Genomic DNA, 22,169 nt, shown 5'->3' with positions numbered 1-22,169 from the left:
TCTCAATTGCATTTGGTTTCTCTAATAACAATTGATTATTACACAAAAACCATAGAAAAATACGGCACCACAATAAAACTACTAATAATTTGCAAAAATATTGCTCAGTTAATTTTTTTTTCAATAAAATTTAATACATTTCATGCTAAAAATTAACTGAAATAAAAAATTTATAACATGAAGAGATGTGATTTTAATCCAAAAGTTACACTCAAACATTAAGGAAATGCTTTCAACATATCATGAGGGAAACCTTCTCGATCTTGATTTTGAAACCTAAACTTGTCTGTTGTGTTTTTATTTTTTTCCTACTTAACCAATGACTTTTGATATCTTTATGTATCATTCAATTTCTATGTTAGTTGCTAACCAACAGAAATAGAATTTTTTTAAATCACTACACCTGAAGCATCCCAATAAAATGTGAATCCTTAAATTACAAACCTATATGGACTTCCTTTTCTTTATTTTCCGAAATCTCAACTAACATGGAAGATAGGTCTGCAATAGCTTCTCGTATAATTGAAATGTATACTTCCTCAGGTAGTGAATTCACTCCCCCATTTATAATCTGTAGAATTTGCGATATGTATGTAATAAGAAAAAATATTTCCCAATTATATTAAGTACATAAGGTTATAATAGGCAAAAGTAAAATCTTACAGGCAGGGTGAGGACATTAGAACCTTTTGGCAATGAATTAACATGGATAAAAGTAACTTTTGCAACATGGGATACTAATGGATCCTCAATTAAGAACTTCAAAAGACATTTTTTGTCATTTCAGATCTGAGAACATACTTTTCTAATTCACCATACTTGACGACCTTCCTCCAGTACTCTACTTACACATTAACAATGACAATAAGGTTACAATAAAATTTGGTTTTAGTACATGAAATAGACCATCAAGGACAGTGAAAGTGAATTTTGAGTGAAAATACAAGGAGAGTTCAACAAGCAGTGACACTTTTTTTTCACAGCCAATTTTGTTTGAAAAAACCTGGAATTTCTTGTGGAACGTTTTGAAACTTTCCCGCTTCATCTCGTGTAGTTGCATTGACTCCCAATAGAGAACTGTGCTATATGGAGCTGTTAAAATGACGTCCCTGAATGAGGTGCAGTCCTAACAATGGGCATTAATTGAGTTTATTTTTGCGGAAAACCAGTGTACATCAGATATTCATAGGCCCTTGCAGCACTTCTACAGTGATCTGGCAGTGGACAAAAGCATGGTGAAATGTTGGGCAACGCACCCTTCATCATCGCTGTGAAGGGGACGATGAAGAAGCTATTGCTGCAGTACAATGATGGCTCTGACATTGACCAGTGGAGTGGTACTGTTCAGGCATACAAGCCTTTTTGGTAAAAATAGAGCATGAATATGAATTGAAGGTTAAGAATTATATCAAAATGTAAGAATCATCCCATTATCCAACATATAAAAGACAAGCCCTGTAGATCAGCTTCATACTATTTTCCTCTAAAGAATTCTGCTATAATTGCAAAAAGTGAAGACTTTTTGGGTACTACGACAAATTTTTGGGAAATTTTGGAGAAAATATGCCTACAATTTCCTCCAATTTGCTTAACTAGATTTTCCAGCAATATTTGAATTGCAATGATGTTATCGCATCGCTGATTATAGCAATTATTCGATTGCCCTAAACACATACACAAAGGCAACTAAGACAGTGATACTGCCCAGTGATGTGATTAGTCAATCAACATAGGATAGCCTGTTTCAGAGCAGCATGAAATTTTGCTACTTTCAAGACAAATATAATTATTAGTGATGGGTCGGTTCGATTCCTCGATTCTCGACCAAGAACCGGAATCGAAAACGAGTACTTGCCAAAGTGAAAAATCGATTCCGATTCCAGCAGTACTTCAAACAACAAAATATACGACCGCGTTTCCGACATTCATTTGAATTTTCGCGCCACGTAATCGTAATACCAAAACACATATCTTCTAGGGATGTGCGAGTACTCGAAAATTCAAGTCGATCGAGTAGTTGGTACTCGACACGAGCGTTTCGAGTAGCATTACGAATGTCGAGTCGAGTAGTTAAGGTTACAGAGCTTTCGAGGCTAGTAGGTCCAGCAATCTGCCCACAGAAAGCGCTGTCATGAAACTCGTGTAATAATGCAGTTTTTAAAGCCGATAAGTCATTCTAATGCCTTGGCCTGGTAGTTTCAGCTTGCTGTATACACTATAGTTGTCGACGTGGGCGCCGAATACCTTTGCGCCAGCCGCGGCGGCCGATCGTCTTCCTACCCGGCGCACACTGGTCCAAAATCGGAAAAAGCTGGAATAAAGTCCAAAATGACCTTATTGGGGAAAGAGACTTTAAACTTAGCGTAAATACTCATAAATTATTACCATATATAGATTTATATGCCATTTTACATAAATGCGAACCTTTAGTGAGATACAGAGGCCCAAACATGACCAATTTTTCAATGCCACGCGAGATATCGTTTTTCCTCAAAAAATCTTTAAATTAGAGATGGGTCGAATAGCAGATTTCTCGAATTCGAATATCGAATTCGAATATTAAATCATAGCTCGAATATTCGAATACCTCGAATTTCGAATACCTCGAATACTAAATGATGAATGCTGGAATGTTTGACTCGGTTGCCTATGCAGCAGGCAACACAAGATTTTGGGGAGTAATTTTGATTTCCTTAAAATGATTCGAACAGGAATTTAGCTGATTAATGAATAATTTAATTTTATGGAAACAATTGGACATATAATTAATTCCACTAACATCGCTTTACCCCCACTCCGGCTGCCAAGTGCTAGCTGACAATCTGAGGCATTTTGCAAAATACAAGCTCTTTTCCACCGGATTTTCTTCAATTATTTTCAGTCCATCTTTGGAAGTTCTCACGAGATAAGAAGATGAATTGGAATTGCTATCAGGGAGAAACCAAATATTCTGAGAAAATATCCTTTTGTCTGTGACTGTAACAATAAAGATTTATAGCACCACTCATAAATTGTAACTTGATATATGTTTTCGGAAAAAAATACCACATCAACTTCCGAGAAGCTCTGCTGCTCATATCGAGTTTCGCCAGAATGCTAAGTCTCCGTCGTATTTTGACATTTATTTCTTTGCGTAAAATGCTTAAATAAACTCAGAAATACGTCGTGTTTGGTCTTATTCTTTTTGAAATTACGCGCACATTACTAATATTTCAATTCAATAAAGGTGTAACATCAATTGACGAAAGTCATTCTTAGACACCCTTTGTGCTAATAGATGACTCATGCAGCGGTTGACCTCCACAGAAATGGGGAACTTCGAAGTTGGTAGGAAAAAAAAAGGTCAGTGGGGGAGGAAAGGGAGGGCCCGAAACACGTTTCTATTGTTCTCGCGTATTTTTTCGAAGCTAAGGTCTTCGTAATATGATCCCTGCGCGAGCTGCGACCTTTTTTTTATTTTGAAGAAGAGGAAAGCCTCAGAGGGGGGGCTAGTGCTGAATGGAGAGGGATACCGGACCTTGGGAAATGCGCTAATGTAAGTATCCCACGGTACTCACACAGCAGTTGACCTCCAGAAATGGGGAACTTCGAAGCAGGTAGCCAGAAAAAGGTCAGTGGGTGAGAAAAGGGGGGAGGGCGTGAAACACGTTTTTATTGTTCTCGTAACTCGATATTTTTTTTCGAAGCAGGGGTCTTCGTAATGCGATCCCTGCGCGAGCTGGGACCTTTTGCTTGATTTCGGAGAAGAGGGAAGCGTCAGAGTGGCTGAGGCGAGTGCTGAATGGAGGGGGATAGAGGATCGTGGGAAATGCCCTAAGGTTGCTATCCCACGGCACTGAGTTTCTCCTGGTGGGGGGAATCGGGGATTTTCGGATTTTTTCGCCCGACTATTTTCGGTTCCCCTCGTCGAACACTTTTCACCGCTAAAATCCACGAATTTGATGCAATTCGTCAACTTGCGTAAAACGGCGCTGCGAGCACTAAATGACTACAGTTCTCTACATTTTTCCGAGTCACTACCAACGACGTGCGTGCGACAGTGTATGACGCGAAATTCAAAGTATTCGAGGTATTCGAGGCGGTATTTTTCGCATAACTATTCGAAATCTCGAATATCGAATACTTTCTAGTATTCGAGGTATTCGAGTATTCGCGGATACTATTCGCACATCTCTACTTTAAATTTATCCAAGTGATTTTGCGTTGGTATGAGTTTTATGGAATAAAAAACGCAATATTCCTTTGATCTGGTGCTTTGCCTATACTTTCAATGACTTTTGAAGATTTTGGCTCTCATCTCTCTGGTTTTACAAGGCAAAATGGCCGACCCGTTTTTCACGTGAAATTTGACATAAAGTAGATATTATCTTTCGTTGACGAAAAATATAACCCGGAAAATTTGAACCACAGAGATTTATAAAGAGTACTAAGTAGAAATCTTGGAAAAAAAAGTGCGCGACGAAGGAAATAAGAGCGATTTTTCAATCGCGCGTCAAGGCTGAGCTACACGCCGCGGAACTCTAAAGCTCGGTAACTGAGGCCGATTTTTCAAGTTTTTTTAAAATATTAGTCTTGAAAATCGTCATTTAAAGCATGGATAATGGTCTTCATTGACTTAAAACACTAAACTGAGGATGTTAAAAAGGATTATGTATAGATCGACTAGAACATTGAGCGCATATTACTCGAGTGAAAATACTAAGGATTGGATATTTTTCGGAACTATCCCATGCATAAGAAATATGCCTCGGGTATTGAAGTAAAGTGAAGAGATTAAGTCAGTATGCTTAAGAGAGAGAAAAATGAACTGTTTCCGTGAAAGGCAACAACCGATACCCTTTTTCCCTTTCCACCTTCGCTGAGGTGAGTCGCGCGGAAGGGGGAGTTTTCACACCACAAGGCTCTTGTAGCCTTTTTTATTACTGCGTCCGTCCGATGTGATATTCATTTGTAGCGTTTAGTTTCTTTCTTGAACTTAAAAAAAGCAAGAGATTTTAAGGTTGATTAAATGATGTGAGAAGTATAGAATTTTTTTGGCTCTACAAAACTAAAGTTTAGTTCTATAGTTCGTTCGCTTCGTCTACTTGAATATAATGAAGATTCAAGATCCAAAAAAATCGTTGATATAATCTTTAATAAAAATTACAAAGTCTCCGAAATCTTGCAATTTTGGTAGGAAAGTACTTGCCCAATCACACAAGTGCGTAGCAAAAGGTAATTTTCTTCAGGCAGTAATACTGTAACATGGAGACGTCAAAACCTGCTGGCTGATCATGTAGAATAATTGGTTTTTCTGCTTGAGAATTTGAAAGGGCCAAATATTACATGATTCATATACGTAGTATGTGATCTTTATTACAGCTATGAAAATTTCAGTACTCAGGTCTCTCCCTTGTAGTTTGGATTCATAGATATAGTCGACATATTATGATTGCCAATATTCTAAAGTAACACCTATCATGTAACATCACTTTTCAGGTATGTTCTGTTTTGAAATTTAGTTATTATATTTTAACTACATAGTGATGATATGAAAGATCCTTTTGTCGACTGACTTTTACAGAGTAAAATTTTTAAAGTGGTTTTCTTGTTGCCTGGAATTAAGTGATATTTTTCTTGGAGCCTATGGCATCAGAATCGATGGAATCGGTATTGGTAGAATCGGAATCGAAATGTCAGAATCGGAATCGGGATCGGAATCGATAAAATTTTGGAATCGACCCATCACTAATAATTATATATGTACTTAAATAGAGCAGGAAAGAACAATGGCAATGGCTACAATGTACTTTTTAGTATTAACTTTCCAATGCAGCAATAAAACAGTTTCACTAAACAATGCTATTCAAAAGAAATGCAATGCAAAAGCACTTTCAGCATACTCTTATGAAGTTAGGTAGGTAGACACAAGCTGACATTATAGCATTTCTCCATAAGGTGAATATAATTCTAGATGCCACAGCTTGATAGAAGAAAATAAGCACACCTTGTAATAATGATTTCCACGGGTCAGTATTATCCTCTGATCTTTAAGAGCAGTCTTCAAAACCAAGTCAGGAGAGTCAGATTCCTGGGAAATCCAAGTGTCCACACCACATGAGCGTAACTTTTTCCCGAGTCCTTGCACCATTGTATCACAAGCCATTTTAATGGAACCAGCACTGATTGGCGGATTTCCACAGCCAGCCTTTAAGTTTCGTACCTGTACAATAGATTAAAGGTGGAATCAAATAATTCAGCTCATTGAAATTTGATTGCATAAACTGAAGAATTAAAACACTACATCTGCATACTTACACCGATTAGAGTCCTAGGATCAAATGGCTTCTTTGATTTCTTTGACTTTGACTTATTCTTCTTTTTAGGACTTGGTTTGGAACTCTTCAGTGAGGATTGAACAACTTTATCAAAATCAATGTTTTGTTCGAAAGAAGAATTTTTCAAGAAGTCAAATATTTCAAGTAAGCAGTATGCATCCAATGCTGTAACCAAATTCAAACAATGCTATTAAATTAATAGTTTCAACATGAATTTTCACGCAAAAAATATTTCTGCATATGGTAACACAACTTCAAGGACCAATCTGGTTGGCAATCTGAACTGAACATGTTTTGTACATATGATATCAAAAGTAAAACACAGGACATATTCAATTTGCAGTAATACCTCCCACATCCACCTATCTTGGAAATTCATTCAAGATAACATTAAAGATTATGATCACAGTGAGGTTTTTGATGACAAAAAGTTTAAGTTGGGAGGACTATTATGAAACAGGTGTAGTGAGTTAGTGTAATACATATTTGTACTTGCATAGCATATATATGGACTTATCACACACTCACTCACTCCCATGGCCATTTATACCTTAAATGGTTTTTGGCCTCATCAACTGTCTACCTCCAACTCTTTCTAACTCCTACATCTCGCTCGCTGACTCCCATTTTCCCCATGTCAATCAGCACCTCATCCTTCCCTCTTTTTCTCAGTCTTCCTGGAGGTCATCTTCCATCAGGGTTTTCTGCCCAGACTTATTTTACTATGGCCTCTTGGTCTCTTCATTTTATGTGCCCTACCCATCGCAATCTGCAGCTCTTCGCTTCGGCTATGAAATCTGGTGAGTCAAAAAGGTCCCTGATTTCCCTGTTGTGTTTTCTTCTACAGCTTCCATTCTCTCTTGTTGGTCCAAAAACTTCCCTTAAAACTATTTTCAAAGACAATTAATTTCTTTTCCGTTTTTTTGTCGAAAACCCATGATTCAGCTCCATATTGAATGATAGGTCTTATTATGTTTTATAAATGTTAAGTTTGGTTCTGATGGATAAAAGTTTTGATGTTGGCAGTTTGTTCAAGGCAGACATACTTGTATTGGCTGAATTTATTCTGTTTTGTACCTCAGGTGATTCACTATTTTTTTAGCCGATTGTGGCACCAAAGTATTTAAATTCATTTACTCTTTCAAAATTGTGATCCTCAATTGTATTGCTTCTGGAGTATTCAGGGTTTCGACCAAAGGACATAAATTTGGTCTTATCATCATTGATTTTCAGTCCCACTTCTTGGGTTTCTTTCATCAGAATTTACTTATACAAGGGCTTAAAACAATGACAATCCATTTATCAGCATATAATCACTTTGAGTACTCCAAACAAGTAGGTGATGCATGCCTCATGCAAGAAATGATTGTATGTAATTTGAATTGCTCCCTTAAAAACTAATAAACAATGGATTATGGAAAACAGGACAAAGTATTAGTATTAATCACTGGTCGAGAAAATATCATTTCCTCTTAATTAATCAGAAAAAAAAACAAAAATTTGGTAAACTACAACCATTCTAACAAATTAAGATGACTACTTCAGGATGGCCACTTAAATATCAAGTTGAAATTTAATCATTCTTCAAGACTTTCCAGACTATTAACACAATTTTCCAAAATGTTTCAGTGTTTCTTGTACCTAATTTTAATGGTCTCATCATTCCTAATATAATAATTTAGTACCAATAAATATTAATCTTAAAATAAAATTAATTAAATTTTTAACATATCATGAATCAAAAACTGCCTAAGAGCAAGTTTTATCCAATTAAAAAAACAAATAAAACAACCGCAAGTAGTCAATGAATTTTATGACAAGAATATAGCCATAAAAGAAACACCATATTGAATGTAAAAGGGGTATATTAAACCATGTCATGTCTATGTTAACTTGACATCAGCTTGGCCACATGCAGGGGTCAAAATGGATGGCTATCTTTGAGTTTTGGGAAGGTGAATTTTCACAATTTCACTTTTTTGCAGTTTATGTAGTAATATGTACTTCTATAAATCATGGGATAATATAACATTCCAATAATCCCCCCAATACTAAAATCAAAACTGCAGTCCATATAAAAACTTAAAATTTTGTACTCGCAAAAATCAAGAAGCCCTAGACAGTAGCAAAGCATAGCATATTCAAGTATATATTGAAGATAATCCAATAGCCGTGAGACAGATGGTTGCGATCTGAGTCTGACAACAAATACATATTATTTTTCCAGATTTATTTCTCAATTTCCTTCACATTTCAATACTTTCCACACTATGAAATTTCCTTGCTTTTGCATGAAAGTGGCCACTCTGTACTTCTACACAAACATCAATATGTTCACAAAACCAAAAATATATATAAATCAAGCATAAATTGAGGATTTTAGGGATAAAACTGTAGAAATTTCCAGATTGAAATAATATAGTTTTAACGCAAACCAATGAGATATTTTAAAGGTTTATGAAGATTGTGAATTCTCATAATTACATCCATCAATCAAAATTAATAAAGTAGTTCCATTATAATAAATAATTATAAAATGAGTATATGACAGGATCATTCTCCCATAATCATACAAAATTATGTCCATGGACTGCCATAAAAAAACCAAAACTGTTAAATCAAAACTTAACTAGCATATTAGTTTCTGAACCCTTTAGTAATTTTAGTGACAAATTGGTACAGAAAAAAATTATATTCCTCAAATTTAATGTCCACAGACTATGATTTGTCATGTCCATGGACAGTAGGCCGGCCCTTATTTTTCAGAATTGCGAAAAGTTATGTTTTCCTGGTCTCAAAATGATCTAAATGAGGTCTTTATTCACGTTTTAAAATTTGGTTACTTTAAAATAATGGCAACCCGTGCCCCAAGGGCCCTAAGTACTAAGGACCCTCAATTGAGTTTCTTGGGGTCAAAAAAGTGCTATTCCTATGTAAAACGTAAAAGTAAAGCCCTTTTGGGCCAATTTTCTGTTTGTTTTGACCTATCTCTAAGCGTTTAGGAGATATAGTCCGTCGTAATGTAATCCCCCCCAGGGCACCACCCAGCACCACGGCACCGCTGAGGTACGGCCCGCACCACTTACTACAGACTTCCCCTCAACCCCCTCCCCTCCCTCGGCAAAGACTTTGCTCCTGATGACAAGATTTACATGCTAGTGGTGCAGTATTGAATAGGTTGTTCCTCTTGTGTCATGATTAATGTTATTAAAGCCTATAATGTCAATATTAACCCTTAAACGCCGTCCTATGCACTGGGTACCGACCCCTTAAACCTTGATTTTTTTCCGCCATACGGCCGCGAACCATTCTAGCAGGCTTTATTCCAAAGTGCTCTTTATGTACAAAATATTATAAGCATGTGATACAATTGTGTCTATGAATTATAAAGGAATGAAGGGAATGAGCAGGGCTTCCAGGGCTTCAACAGTAGATAGAAATATTCAAGGAAGACGAAAAGAGGTTGTCAGTTCACGGATGTAGATCACTGTAGAGAGATAGTTCTTGTGTATAGTGTGCAAGGGATAGAAGGTGTTAAGTTTTTTAGGATGTAAGGAGAAAAGTGGTGAAATAAATACTTTATCATGAACGTGATGTTCATTTTAAGAATAGACCAACAAGGAAAGGCGTGTAATCAAGACTAAATACAGGCATTGAACTGGTTGGAAAAGAAAGTGAAGAAATACTCGGCTCAAATTTACCTACAGTGAGAGAAGTACTATGTGTTCTCTCTATCACCTAATGGGTTCGAAATTTGTAAGACTTAGTGCGAGAAAAACCGTGAGAAACGCGTCTCATCGATGGTACAAAACTAGAATTCCTGTTATTACGGTAAATAAGGCGATTGAAAAGTTAGAAAAATGACGCAAAGAATAGATGAACGTGCAACGACATAAAGAGAGCGCGAACTACAGTAGAGATGAAGAGAAGAGAATCTTTCGTAAGAAAACTTGATGATTTGTTTGAAATTGCAAGGAGCGGTACCATTGAATTTTTGACGCACGACGGGGAAAGTACAATTAATCTCTCGGATAAATGTGCTTGGGCTGAAGAAATAAAGTTCTTACGCAAATAAAGAGGAGAACGAAATGCAGTTATTGGTGGAATAGACTTCAATATATTCCAGAAGAAAGTGAAAGGTGGCGTTGAAGAAAGAGGACTGCGTTGAAGGGTTAATATTGACATTATAGGCTTTAATAACATTAATCATGACACAAGAGGAACAACCTATTCAATACTGCACCACTAGCATGTAAATCTTGTCATCAGGAGCAAAGTCTTTGCCGAGGGAGGGGAGGGGGTTGAGGGGAAGTCTGTAGTAAGTGGTGCGGGCCGTACCTCAGCGGTGCCGTGGTGCTGGGTGGTGCCCTGGGGGGGATTACATTACGACGGACGATATCTCCTAAACGCTTAAGAGATAGGTCAAAACAAACAGAAAATTGGCCCAAAAGGGCTTTACTTTTACGTTTTACATAGGAATAGCACTTTTTTGACCCCAAGAAACTCAATTGAGGGTCCTTAGTACTTAGGGCCCTTGGGGCACGGGTTGCCATTATTTTAAAGTAACCAAATTTTAACACATGAATATAGACCTCATTTGGATCATTTTGAGACCAGGAAAATATAACTTTTCGCAATTCTGAAAAATAAGGGCCGGCCTAATGGACAGTCCCACAAAGATTTTCAAATAGGTGTTTATTGCATTAACAACGATTGCATTGCCTTTACAAAATAAATTATTATAATACCTATCACTGAACAAGTTAAAACAATATAAAAATTCCAAAATAGTATTTTTGGGTTGCTTTTATTTCATAATATTCATTATTGTCACATCTGTCCTACCCAAAAGAGCAATGTCCGCGGACACACAGGGAAAAGGGGGAAATATTCATAGGAGATGGTGGCAGCCCTGAACAACCAGTGTGTGGAGAAGGAGATTGCTAGCTATATTGGTTTGTTTGAGTTTATACTTGGTTTAATGAATGCTTTAACGCTAGAAGAAAAATTTTAGTTCAGTTTTTTGAAAGAGCCAAGATCATCAGTCATGTCCGTGGACAAGTAAAAATTAGGAAAAGTAAAGTCTTTCACTAATTACAATTGAGATGTCTTTTATAGCTATAAGATGCAAGTTCAATGTAGTAAAGACAGTTTCCTCACTTATTGTTAGTCCAAACTATAACTTAATTAAGAGGAAGTCGTCATGTCCGTGGACATCATGAACTCTATATTTGTCACTTACGTCATTAGATTTTATGATTGACTGACTGATATTACACAATTTTGCTTCTTATATACACAAAAATTAATTTTTTTAATTTTTCCAGTAGAAAATATATGTTTTTTGGAGATTGACCCGACAAAGCAATAGAATTTGTAGTTTCAGATGCATTAAGTTTCATATTAGAGTTTTAGGACACTTAAATCAAAATTAGGGTGAGATATCTACATCATATTCTCGTGGGAATACAAACCTTAGCCCATGAGAAGAAATAGGACCAATAATAATGAAAGACCAAAATTAAATATAGATTAAATAAAAACTGTAATGCAACTTTGCAGCCACCCTAATTTTTCAGATGTAATTGTGAGGGGTGCAAACATTGGACTTCTATAAATATTTTATAAAGAAAAATTTCTAAGGTAACTGGAACATAAAGCTAAAGCAGTTCAAAATAAAAGTGTATTTCAACATTACAATCAATCAAGGGCAACAAGCCAGAAAGGTTTTAATTAATGTTTTCTACCTTTATACATACAGTAGAAGATCGATAATCCGGAAATCTATTTAACGGAATGATCTAAACAACGGAAGGTTTTCCCGGAGTTTTTCAAAATTTCTATTTTTTAAGTTGCATCGCCGAAAATATGGCTATCTAAGTGGTTAAATCGCCGTCTCAGAGCCTGGCTGTCTTCTCGCTAATCCCAAAAGATATAGTCAACTAATTTGCCGTTATTTTCTGTAAAATATTTCATTTCGTGATCCGGGATCCCTAGATGTAGTGATTTCGCGCAAAAGATTTCACGGAATCAACGTACCATGTATATTCCTCGAACTTTCCGGACTTCAGTAGAGGGATGAAAGTGGATTGAAGTTTACATTGTGCGCGCCGCACGCCCAAAATTACTTCAAATTAATCCGAGGAGATTTGCAGTTAAAATAAAACTGTAAGGAACATGAATGATAACTGCTTATTTTCTTACGATTGCCTTTTCCAATTTCCGGAGGAATAATAATGGAAAAAGCTAAATATTTCCACAAGGAATTACAAATCACGTCACCGTGCGAATATACGACAGGGTGGCTACAAAAATTTAAACAGCGCCATGGCATTCGATATCTGAAGGTTACCGGAGAAAAACTGTCAGCAGATCACGATGCTGCGGAAGATTACGTCAATGAGCTGGCAAAGTTGGTGGATGAACATAATCTTTCACCGGATCAGATTTACAACATGGACGAGACTGGATTGTTCTGGCGCTGTCTTCCCCGAAATACGTTCGTTTGCCGCGATGAAAAGACTGCGAGCGGAGCGAAAGAATCAATGGAAAGGGTCACCATCGCAGCCTGTTCCAATGCTGCCGGGAGCCATAAATGCAAGCTCATGGTCATCGGTAAAAGTGCAAAACCACGCGTATTTAAGGGTATACACCAGTTTCCTGTGATTTACAGAGCCAATAAGCGAGCTTGGATTACGCAAGAATTATTTAAGGAATGGTTTCATACTAACTTTGTCAAAGAGGTCCGAAAAAATTTCAAGGCTCTTGGACTGCCTGAAAATGCAAAAATTTTATTGTTGTTGGACAACTGCCCTGCTCATCCTCCAGCAGAAACTCTCGTCGAGGAGAATGTTATAGTGTCTTTTTTGCCGCCGAACTGTACTGCTCTAATCCAGCCACTTGATCAGGGGATAATAAATAGCCTTAAGTGTCACTATCGAAGTGAAGTTATGAAAAATATCATCAACCGTGACACTGCTTTCTCCTATGAAGAATTTAAGAAGGAATTTACCCTTAAAAATGCAGTATGGTGTATTGCCGAAGCGTGGGATAAGGTTACTCCCCAGGTTTTGAAAAGATGTTGGAGTAATTTGCTGCCGGATTTTCAAAACCGCTGTGAGGAAACTGACGACATACCAGAATTTGATGGCTTCCAGGGTCCGTCGAATGATCCCGTTTCTCATTTTATAAATTTTGTGAAAGAGCTGGATGCCGACATAAGTGATGAAGATCTAAAAGAATGGAATGCCTGCGACAATAATGCCCCAGTGTACCAAAGCTTGACCGATGGAGAGATAATGGATGCAGTCACGGGTTCGACAGTTGATGAAGACGTGACCGACAGTGACTGCAGCTCTGATGAGGAGAAAATTACTACGTCGGACGCAATCACTTATGCAGAAAAACTCATAAAGTACTTGGAGCAGAGGCCCTCTTCTTCCAACGATATGGAGGTATTACACATGCATAGGTTGAAAAACAATTTAATACAAGAGAGACGCAGCCGCTGGAAACAGGTCAAACTTACCGACCTCATGAAGAACGCACCAACAACCAAGTGCGCGGATGTTGCTGCCACAGATACTGCGTGCCACTCCACCCATGGCAAATAAATATCCAATGGACGTAATGGTAAGCAATTTTTTCAATTTTTCGGGATTCATGCCGCTAGGGAACGCGTTGTTTATGAAGTTAATGCCAAGTAGATTTTCCAAAATACTCGCGTTTTCCGCCCTTAAAAGATTAGCTGCGACTATTAATATTAAATTGAAGAATTAACATTCAAATTCGATTGTTATTTACGGTAACGTACTCGAAGTGGGATTACCTCCGATCGGAGGATTTGATAATTACCGATAAATGTATGCTAGTAGTCGTGAAAACGACATGGAATTTGCGATAGCTGCATGTTGAAAAATACGGAGAGGCAAAATGTTGATATTCCAGTCGGATTGTAAAAATATTATTTGCCATATTTATTTCATTTACAGTTGGCCTTATCAAGAGTACCTCTGCGATTTACGGACGAAGAATATTTTCAAATGTTTTGAACCTTTTTTTAATCACAGATGGCAAATAGATATCCAAGATTCTCACCATAATATATATTCAATAAATATCCAAGATTCTCACGCCTTTCATCATGAATTTTATTGAGTTTTTCTTGATCCCTTACTCAGCAATACATCATTTCTGTTGATGCCAATGCACGTTCCGGAAAAAAATATTTTCCGTATTGCAGTGTTGCCTGCATCCAGGGAACAGATCTATTTACCGGAAATATCTTTAATCCGGAAAGGGTCTGGTCCCACGCATTCCGGATTATCGATCTTCTACTGTACTTCAAAAAAGAAATCATCACTTACCGGCATACACCATTTGACTACTGCGGAGTGGTCTTTTTTCCCAATTGGAGAACTGATCTGACTTGTCCAGGGTTTTCCCAAAACAAAGATACACCAGGTGGGATAGACCTTTACTGGACTCCTCTTTCACAGCTGAAATAAAGATTGCTAATTTAAAATTATAAGATTCACAAAAATAAGATCACAAATATCAAATGAAACAATTTTAAAATGAACGAAAATTAACGCAAAGAGAAGATAAAGTAACTGCACTGCAAGAAAAAATGCTAAGTAAACAGTCATATGCATAAGTGCAAGGCTAGGAGCTAAGTATGTAATTTACAATGAAACAATCATTTGATATCACTGGGATTCACACCTTGACCTCTCAATTGCCTGTCAGGCATTCTATCAATCACACCACAAGCCATCACTGTCAACATCATTATCACCTAATCCTCTGAAATTTGAGAGATGGGAGTTATCGTACACCTAACCATTTCCTATATTACTGCCTATATTTTCTTTTTTCCTATATTACTGCCTATACAGTACTCTCTCGTTATTACGAAGTTTACGGGACCGAAAAACCTGATGTACGTAATAACGAAGTTCGTATGAATGTTTCTTTTAGAAATCGTCGGAAAAAACCGTATATGATAAACGCGATTAAATTGCGCGGAAATATATATAAACAGGAAAATTCGTTTCAGTTTCTTTCAGTTTGATATCTTCCAGAGTACAGTAGGTCCGATTTACGAACTTGATGCGTTCGAAGACCTTGTTCCTAAGTTGATAAACCTACGGTTGGGCCGCCGATAGTTGTCCAATGACAGGCAGAATGGTCTAGGTCGGGGCAGCATTGCCAGGTAAGAAAGTGAAACGCCTACAAAGGGCTCCGTGAAGAAAGGAGACGCAAAGGACGACGAGCGTGAAGGACCCAGAGGAAGAATCACTTGTTTTGGGGATTCGAAGAAAGGGCATGTTTTAGTGGATCAGGCTTATTTCGCTGCTCTTTATGCATTTAACAACGTTGTATGACTGGGCGATGGTGTGAGGTGCGTTTGGGGGACAGCGATTGGCTGCAAACCGTGCTGGCGCAGGGTTATCCACACCTCCTATTGTGCCGTCATCGGACATCTCTCGCTGGCCGTACTGTATGCAAGGCATCGAGAAGTACGGTTATCCTGCGGAATGCAACACTTCATAACAATTGTGTGCTAACTCACGATTGTGGCGAACTGATCTAGCTGGGCATGCAACGCAGCCAGAACCGAAAAAAATCACTCTCCGCGGAAGAACGCGCGAAACGCTGAACAGTTCCTAACTTCACACCGGATTCAATGATACTTTGTTCAGATTATGGCCAGAGTACGATTTCCTCTACGCCACACCGCATAGCAACAGCCAAATCAAAAGGCGCCAAATTCGAAATTTGAAATTTTTGAATGCTGCCATTTCTGAAAGTTCGTAAATCGAATGTGCATGGGAAGAGATCTAACTGTACATCAAATTTACGAGCTGTAATGAGTCTGTCACCATGATTCCACAGGAATTAAGCTTATTATATGACGTTGCGTGTATGGTGAAGAAAGAACCATAAATGACGCTCTTGGTCACAGTACACAAGGAGAACTTAAACGTGGCGTGATTATTAAAACTTAGCGCAGTGAATATCCATCTAAATGCCATAGCTTATGCATGGAACTTCGTAATAAAGTTCATTTTGTAACCGCCGGGACTGGGACTGAGGTTCGTAATTTCGTAAAAACTAAATTTTTTTAATAACATTTCTTTTGCTATAGCTTGGATAGGTCTTTTCGTCGGGACCAAAGATTTGCTACGTAAAAAAGAGAACTTTGTAATAACGTTGTTTGTATTAACGAGAGTCTACTGTATTTTCTTTTTTCCTATATTACTGCCTATATTTTCCAGTTATATAGGAATATAACTGGAAAGGCCTCTTGCCTATATATAAGTACATATAAAGATGTAAGATACTCCAGCACTACAGGCCCTCAGGACATCTGCAGACCCAAACCCTGCACAACAGTTGGACACTGTACTGCCTTTGAATGGCTACATAGCGCACACTTGGAAAACCTAAGTGTGATACCAATTCTCACACAATAATATAGATTTAAGGTATTAAAATAGAGAAGAAACTGAGTTAGTTTTACGATATCAATAGGACGCTATCATACAGCTTCCAAGCCCCAGCACACCCAAAGATATCCTTGTACATGAGATTAATGGATAATAATGTGATGAAATTACAGCTATTAGAATCAATACTGAATCAAATAAAAATACGTATGAATAAGGTGATAAAGTTGTCACAGTCACCCAAAAAGACATTGTGCAGTGCAATCCAACGAAAAATGGCTGAGATAGGTATTTTGGCACCAAGTTCAAAAATTATGCAGACATTCAGGAAAAAAAATAATTCCATTCTTTTAAAGGAACTTTACGCACAAATAAATGGACATATGTTCAAAAATGTTCATTTCCAGAAAATATAGTGCCCAACATCACACAAGGGTTAATTTGAGTAAATTAGAACTAGCATAGTAAATAACATGTATAAATTTCAAACCAAATACCTTTAGTTGGAAATTTAAAGGAATGATTGAAGACTAGCACATGCCAAATTGATGCGAGGTCCAAAAATGTTGATCCAGCAAAGCCTTTCAAAGGTGGCAATGATTCAAGCACCATAGATTTATCAGCAGTGATATCAAATCCTGAAATAAAACGGGCATTGTCTTTATTTGAGGCTGCATCAGCTGTTCATCAGTACTTCCCGGCAAAAAGTTCATTTCCTTTTCATGTTTCCATCCTTAGAGGCATCAACGCCTCTCTACAGTTACTACCAAGTGCAAAACTCATTCTCATGTGCACACTGCCCACCAGTCATCCTCACACACAGTAGAAGAATGATAATCCAGAAATATAAATATATAAATAATAGAATGCTCTAAACAACGGGAGGATTTCCTGTTTTTTTTCAAAATTTCTATTTTTTAAAGCTGCATCCCACAAATTTGGCTAAGTGGTTTAATTGCCATCTCAGAGACTGGCAGTCTTCATACTAATTCTGCTAGAGCTAGTCAACTAATTTGTCATTTTCTTCTGCAAAATATTTCAATGCTTTATTGCTATTATAATTTATTAAATTGCTTATGTAACTTGGGATATTTAGATTTGGTGATTTCTCACAACAGAATTCACAGCATCAACGTAAAATGTCAATTCTGCGAACTTACCACACTTAATTAGGCGAGGAATGGGAGTAGGATGAAGTTTACATTGTCCGTGTTGCACACCCAAAATTACTTAAAATATATTCAAGAAGATGTGCATTTATATGAAAAATGTGCGGCACATGAATAATAATTGGATTAACGATATTTCTGGTGAAGATATCTGTTACCTGGATATAGGCAACACTGCAAAATGGAAAACATTTCTTTTTGGAACATACATTAGTGTAAGCGGAAATGAGGCATTGTTGATTAAAGAGTCAATGTAACAATACATCTCACAAACATGTTGTAACATTTTAAGACCTATCTTCAAATTACATTGTACCAAAACCTGGAATTTAGAAATTAGTCATGTATATATACGTAAACCCCAGTGGTCATGTATCCTTGAACTCACCCCACCCTACAGTACCAATTTTTGTAAATTACTTGGAGTAATATGATTCTGAGAATCTAAATTTGTGAAAAACTGAAATGCTACGAAATATAAAAAGCAATCAGTGAACAAATAAAGAGTGTGACAAATTAAAATGGGAATGATGAGAAAATTGATTCTCAGCATATCTCTATCCATACAAGATGTAAAATCAATTTGATTTCTACAGAAATTGAAGTTTTATTAAAATATGTAAACATGTATTCCAAAAATATGATATGTTCAAAGAAAACTGAATACCACTGATCTGAACAAGAAAATTGATGCTTACCCAGCTTGGTGATTTTTCCATTCTCCAGAATACTATCATTGAATTCTACCCAGTACTGAGCACAGCCTTCAGATAATGCTATTACATCCAACAAGTATATCCTTCTCCATGTTGCTAGTTGCATTACAGCAACACAATTTTTTTGAGATGTAAAGGATGGTTTCCATTCACAATCCAGGCCAATAAGATCGATGCCCTGAATAAATATTTATAAAACAATTAGTCACTTGATTTATGTAGGTACTTCCCCCACTACAAAGCAATATATATATATCCAATTGCATAACCTCCAAGGTCTTCTCAGATAGTAAAAAATTAAAATAATGAAGGTTAAAAGGTGAGCACAAATTAGCAATTATACTTATAAATGAGTTCCTCAATAAAGATAAATCATTACCACAAATTAAGCTGCAAATTTGACTAATACTAATTCTAAGGTCACTCAAATACCAAAATGTATTTCTCAGTCTTTTCCTGACTTTTCATACAATTTACATAATTTTTCAGACTGTTTAGTAATATGTATTTCACCTAAAATTCATTTTTACAGGCAATACATGTGCATTTAAGAATAGCTATATATTGAACTTAAAACCATGGTAGCCATAGATAGAAATTTTGAAATTCCCTGACATTTTTCAAAATTCCCAGACAAAATATATAAAAATTTTCAGGATTATAAATCCATGATTTAGCATTATATCGAGACCTTAATTTATATAAGAATCCAAACTGCTAGTAAGCTCCATGAGTAAATTCATTTGCATAATTATAACAAAGATTTTATATATAAATGAACCATTTAAGATTTGATACTTTAAAATTCTCATGCATAAAAACCAATTGTTCTACATGTTCAGGCAGCAGGCTTTGCCATCTCCATGTTACAGTATTAAGGTGGGGATTACTGGACTGATATAGGGTTATATGTATACAGTGGAGGGGAGGAAAGTCAATGAGGGGTAGCTGTAGTATTAAATGGTAAATGGGCAAGCATGTGGTAGGTATAGATCAGGTAAGCGATAGAATTCTTGTAGTAGAAATTGAGACGTGAACAACCAAACTTTGGGTGGTTCAAGTTTACAAGCCCACTAGCAATCATAGAGAGGAAGGAGAAAATGAGGTGTATGAACAGCTTGAGGAAATAATTAGAGAAAGCCTGGGTAAGAAAAATCTAATAGCGATGGGAGACTGGAATAAGTACTTTGGTTAGGGAAGGGAGGGATGGAAACGAAGTAGGAGAATTTGGATTAGGAATATGGAACTACAGAGGAGAGAAAGCAGCAGGAACAAGTAATATGCTATTAGCACATGCTTCAATCATCACAAAGCAGGAAAGTATGCATGGAAAAGTCTAAAGGTTATGGGAAAATATCAGATAGATCGTATCATGGTAAGACAGAGGTTTAGGAATAGTGTGAACAATTTGCAAAGCTTCCGTGCAGCGGATATGGATTCAAACCACAACCTAATGGTTATGAAATCAACGTAAGATTCAAAAGTCTTATGAAAGTTAGGAAGGTAAGGAAATGGAATGTAGAAGCTCTGAAGGGGACTACGAGGATAGAATATCATGAAATAGTGGAAAATAGTATCCAAGCAATTGAAAATACACAGACTGTGGAGGGAGGGCGGGATAATATTAAAACTGGAATAGTAAAAACAGCTGAGAAGTCAATCTGCTACATCGACAGCAGAAGGATAAAGAAGCCATGGATAACAGAGGGAATGAAAAAAGAAGTAGAAGAGAGGAGGAAGTGGGAGAACGTGGCCAGTGGATGTGAGCAGGGTAAAAGGATGTGGTGTAGGCAAATAAATAATAGATTACAGCATGAAACTAAGAGGGCAAGGGAGACTTGGTGGAAAAGACAGTGTGAGTAAATGGAAAAATTTCACAAGGAAGGATGGGTAGGTGCATTGTACGCCAAAGTTAAGTTGCTATTGGGTGGCAAAAGAGGGCAAGCCATGACAAAATTTAAGGTTAACCCTTTCGAGACGGCGGAGTTTTCGTCTTAGCATGACTGCAGTACTGAGCCCCAAGAGACTCTTCTTTCTCGTGGTACGGAGCATTTTTGGAGAGCATTCGTTAAGAAGGGTCTCGCTGAACCTTTTTCGACCCCTCCACACAGGGACTTCGCATTATCTCGGACTCCGACAGTAGTTGTGCTCCCTCCTTTCTGGGTTTACGACCATACCTGCGGCATTGGTTTGCGGTCAACTTATGTATTGCTTATATGTATTTAGCAAATGGATAATTGTTGCTTGCACGTAAATTACAGACTTTGAATTGAATTCCTCATTCTTATCTGAGCATTGTCAAATTTTAAACGAAGTTCTAAGGCCATTATCAACGCATTTAATGCAGCAACAATTTCCATGTTGATGTTTATGCATAACTCGAGGTATAAGTTAATATTTGTCATAGAATTTCGTTTAAAAATTGTAAACGCTGCTCAAAACACAAATAATTCAATTCTTAGTGTATATTTCTTGAGAAATGAACAAATATTTATTTCAAAAATTGACTGTATAAACAATTGAATGACCGCTGTCCCGTACCGCTGAGAGGGGTTCTAAAAGGACGAAGGGTCCGGGTACCTGCTCCCGGATTCCGAGGGTTAATCCTAAACCCCGAAGCGTTGGGTCCCGAGACAAAGACGTCGTAAACCCACGACCGTCCTAAAAGGGGGGGGGAGCTAGAAAACGTATATATACGGCTTTCGATATCCTGGCCGGGAAAATCTCTCACGTATATATACGCCCGTCGTCTCCTGGGTCAGGAAACGTCCACACCTATATATACGTGTACAGTAGGGAAAAGGTTAAGGATGGAAGGATGCAAACTGAGCGAGAAGAGGTACAGAGTAGATGGAAGGAATAGGTGGAGGATCTGTAAGACGGATGGAACAAGCCCAAGAGATTGACTTTATAGGAGGAAAGTGCAGTGGAGGAGGATTATCTTGATGCAGAAATCGAGAGAGCACTTAGGGATTTGAAGGCTAGAAAAGCAGTAGGCAGGGACAATATCCCTTGTGAGCTTCTGAAGAATCTAGGGAGAGATGGTAAGAGGTTTTTCCAATTAGTACTTAGAATCTATGAGGAGGGATGATGGCCAGAGGATTTTATGAAGACTGTTTTCATTCTGCTACCAACAAAGAAGAAAGCTGTGGAATGCAGAATGTGAATGTGGATTATAGGACTACTAGACTAATATGAAACAAGGCGAAAATGGTACTGAGGATATTGATCAGACGGAGGTGATGGCAAAAAAGTGTTTGGGCAAAGATCAGATTGGTTTTAGAAAAGGAAAGTCATGTGATGGTCAAAGGTTTGCAATGCAATAGCAATAATGAGGTCCCTGGTGCAGAGGAACTTAGAATATGACCAGAAAGTGTAAGCTTGCTTCGCAGATTTTGAAAAAGCATTTGATAGAGTAGATTGGGTAAAGTTCATACATACTACAAAAAAAAACGGGGCAGTAGTGGGACTGGGCGACAGAAGTGAAAACTGAAATAATTATTATCCATTTATTTT

The 22,169-nt window shown here is 37.3% G+C and overlaps 2 protein-coding genes across 4 annotated transcripts in view; one reads left to right on the top strand and one right to left on the bottom strand.

Moving 5' to 3' along the window:
- LOC124162228 (exonuclease mut-7 homolog) overlaps positions 1–22,169 on the bottom strand; it is a 120,643-nt gene that overhangs the window by 1,275 nt on the left and 97,199 nt on the right. For all 3 annotated transcript variants that reach the window (XM_046538707.1, XM_046538690.1, XM_046538699.1), the window contains 5 exons: positions 18,636–18,831; positions 17,266–17,406; positions 14,684–14,815; positions 6,298–6,482; positions 5,987–6,202 (listed from right to left, as the gene is read on the bottom strand). In XM_046538707.1, coding sequence (XP_046394663.1) covers positions 5,987–6,202; positions 6,298–6,482; positions 14,684–14,815; positions 17,266–17,406; positions 18,636–18,831 — 870 coding nt within the window. The remainder of the gene's footprint in view (positions 1–5,986; positions 6,203–6,297; positions 6,483–14,683; positions 14,816–17,265; positions 17,407–18,635; positions 18,832–22,169) is intronic.
- LOC124162270 (jerky protein homolog-like) lies at positions 12,541–14,417 on the top strand. The gene is made up of 2 exons (XM_046538747.1): positions 12,541–13,949; positions 14,309–14,417. The coding sequence occupies exon 1, from the start codon at positions 12,554–12,556 to the stop codon at positions 13,928–13,930; it is 1,377 nt and encodes a 458-aa protein (XP_046394703.1). The 5' UTR covers positions 12,541–12,553; the 3' UTR covers positions 13,931–13,949; positions 14,309–14,417.

Source organism: Ischnura elegans, chromosome 1, assembly GCF_921293095.1.
Source record: "Ischnura elegans chromosome 1, ioIscEleg1.1, whole genome shotgun sequence".
Lineage (NCBI taxonomy): Eukaryota > Metazoa > Arthropoda > Insecta > Odonata > Coenagrionidae > Ischnura > Ischnura elegans.
The sequence above is the reverse complement of the archived record's forward strand: the minus strand, read 5'-3'. Positions and strand labels throughout refer to the sequence as shown.

Coding starts and splice junctions, on each gene's coding strand:
- LOC124162270 (XM_046538747.1), top strand. CDS start 12,554: ATGGAAAAAGCTAAATATTTCCACAAGGAATTACAAATCACGTCACCG.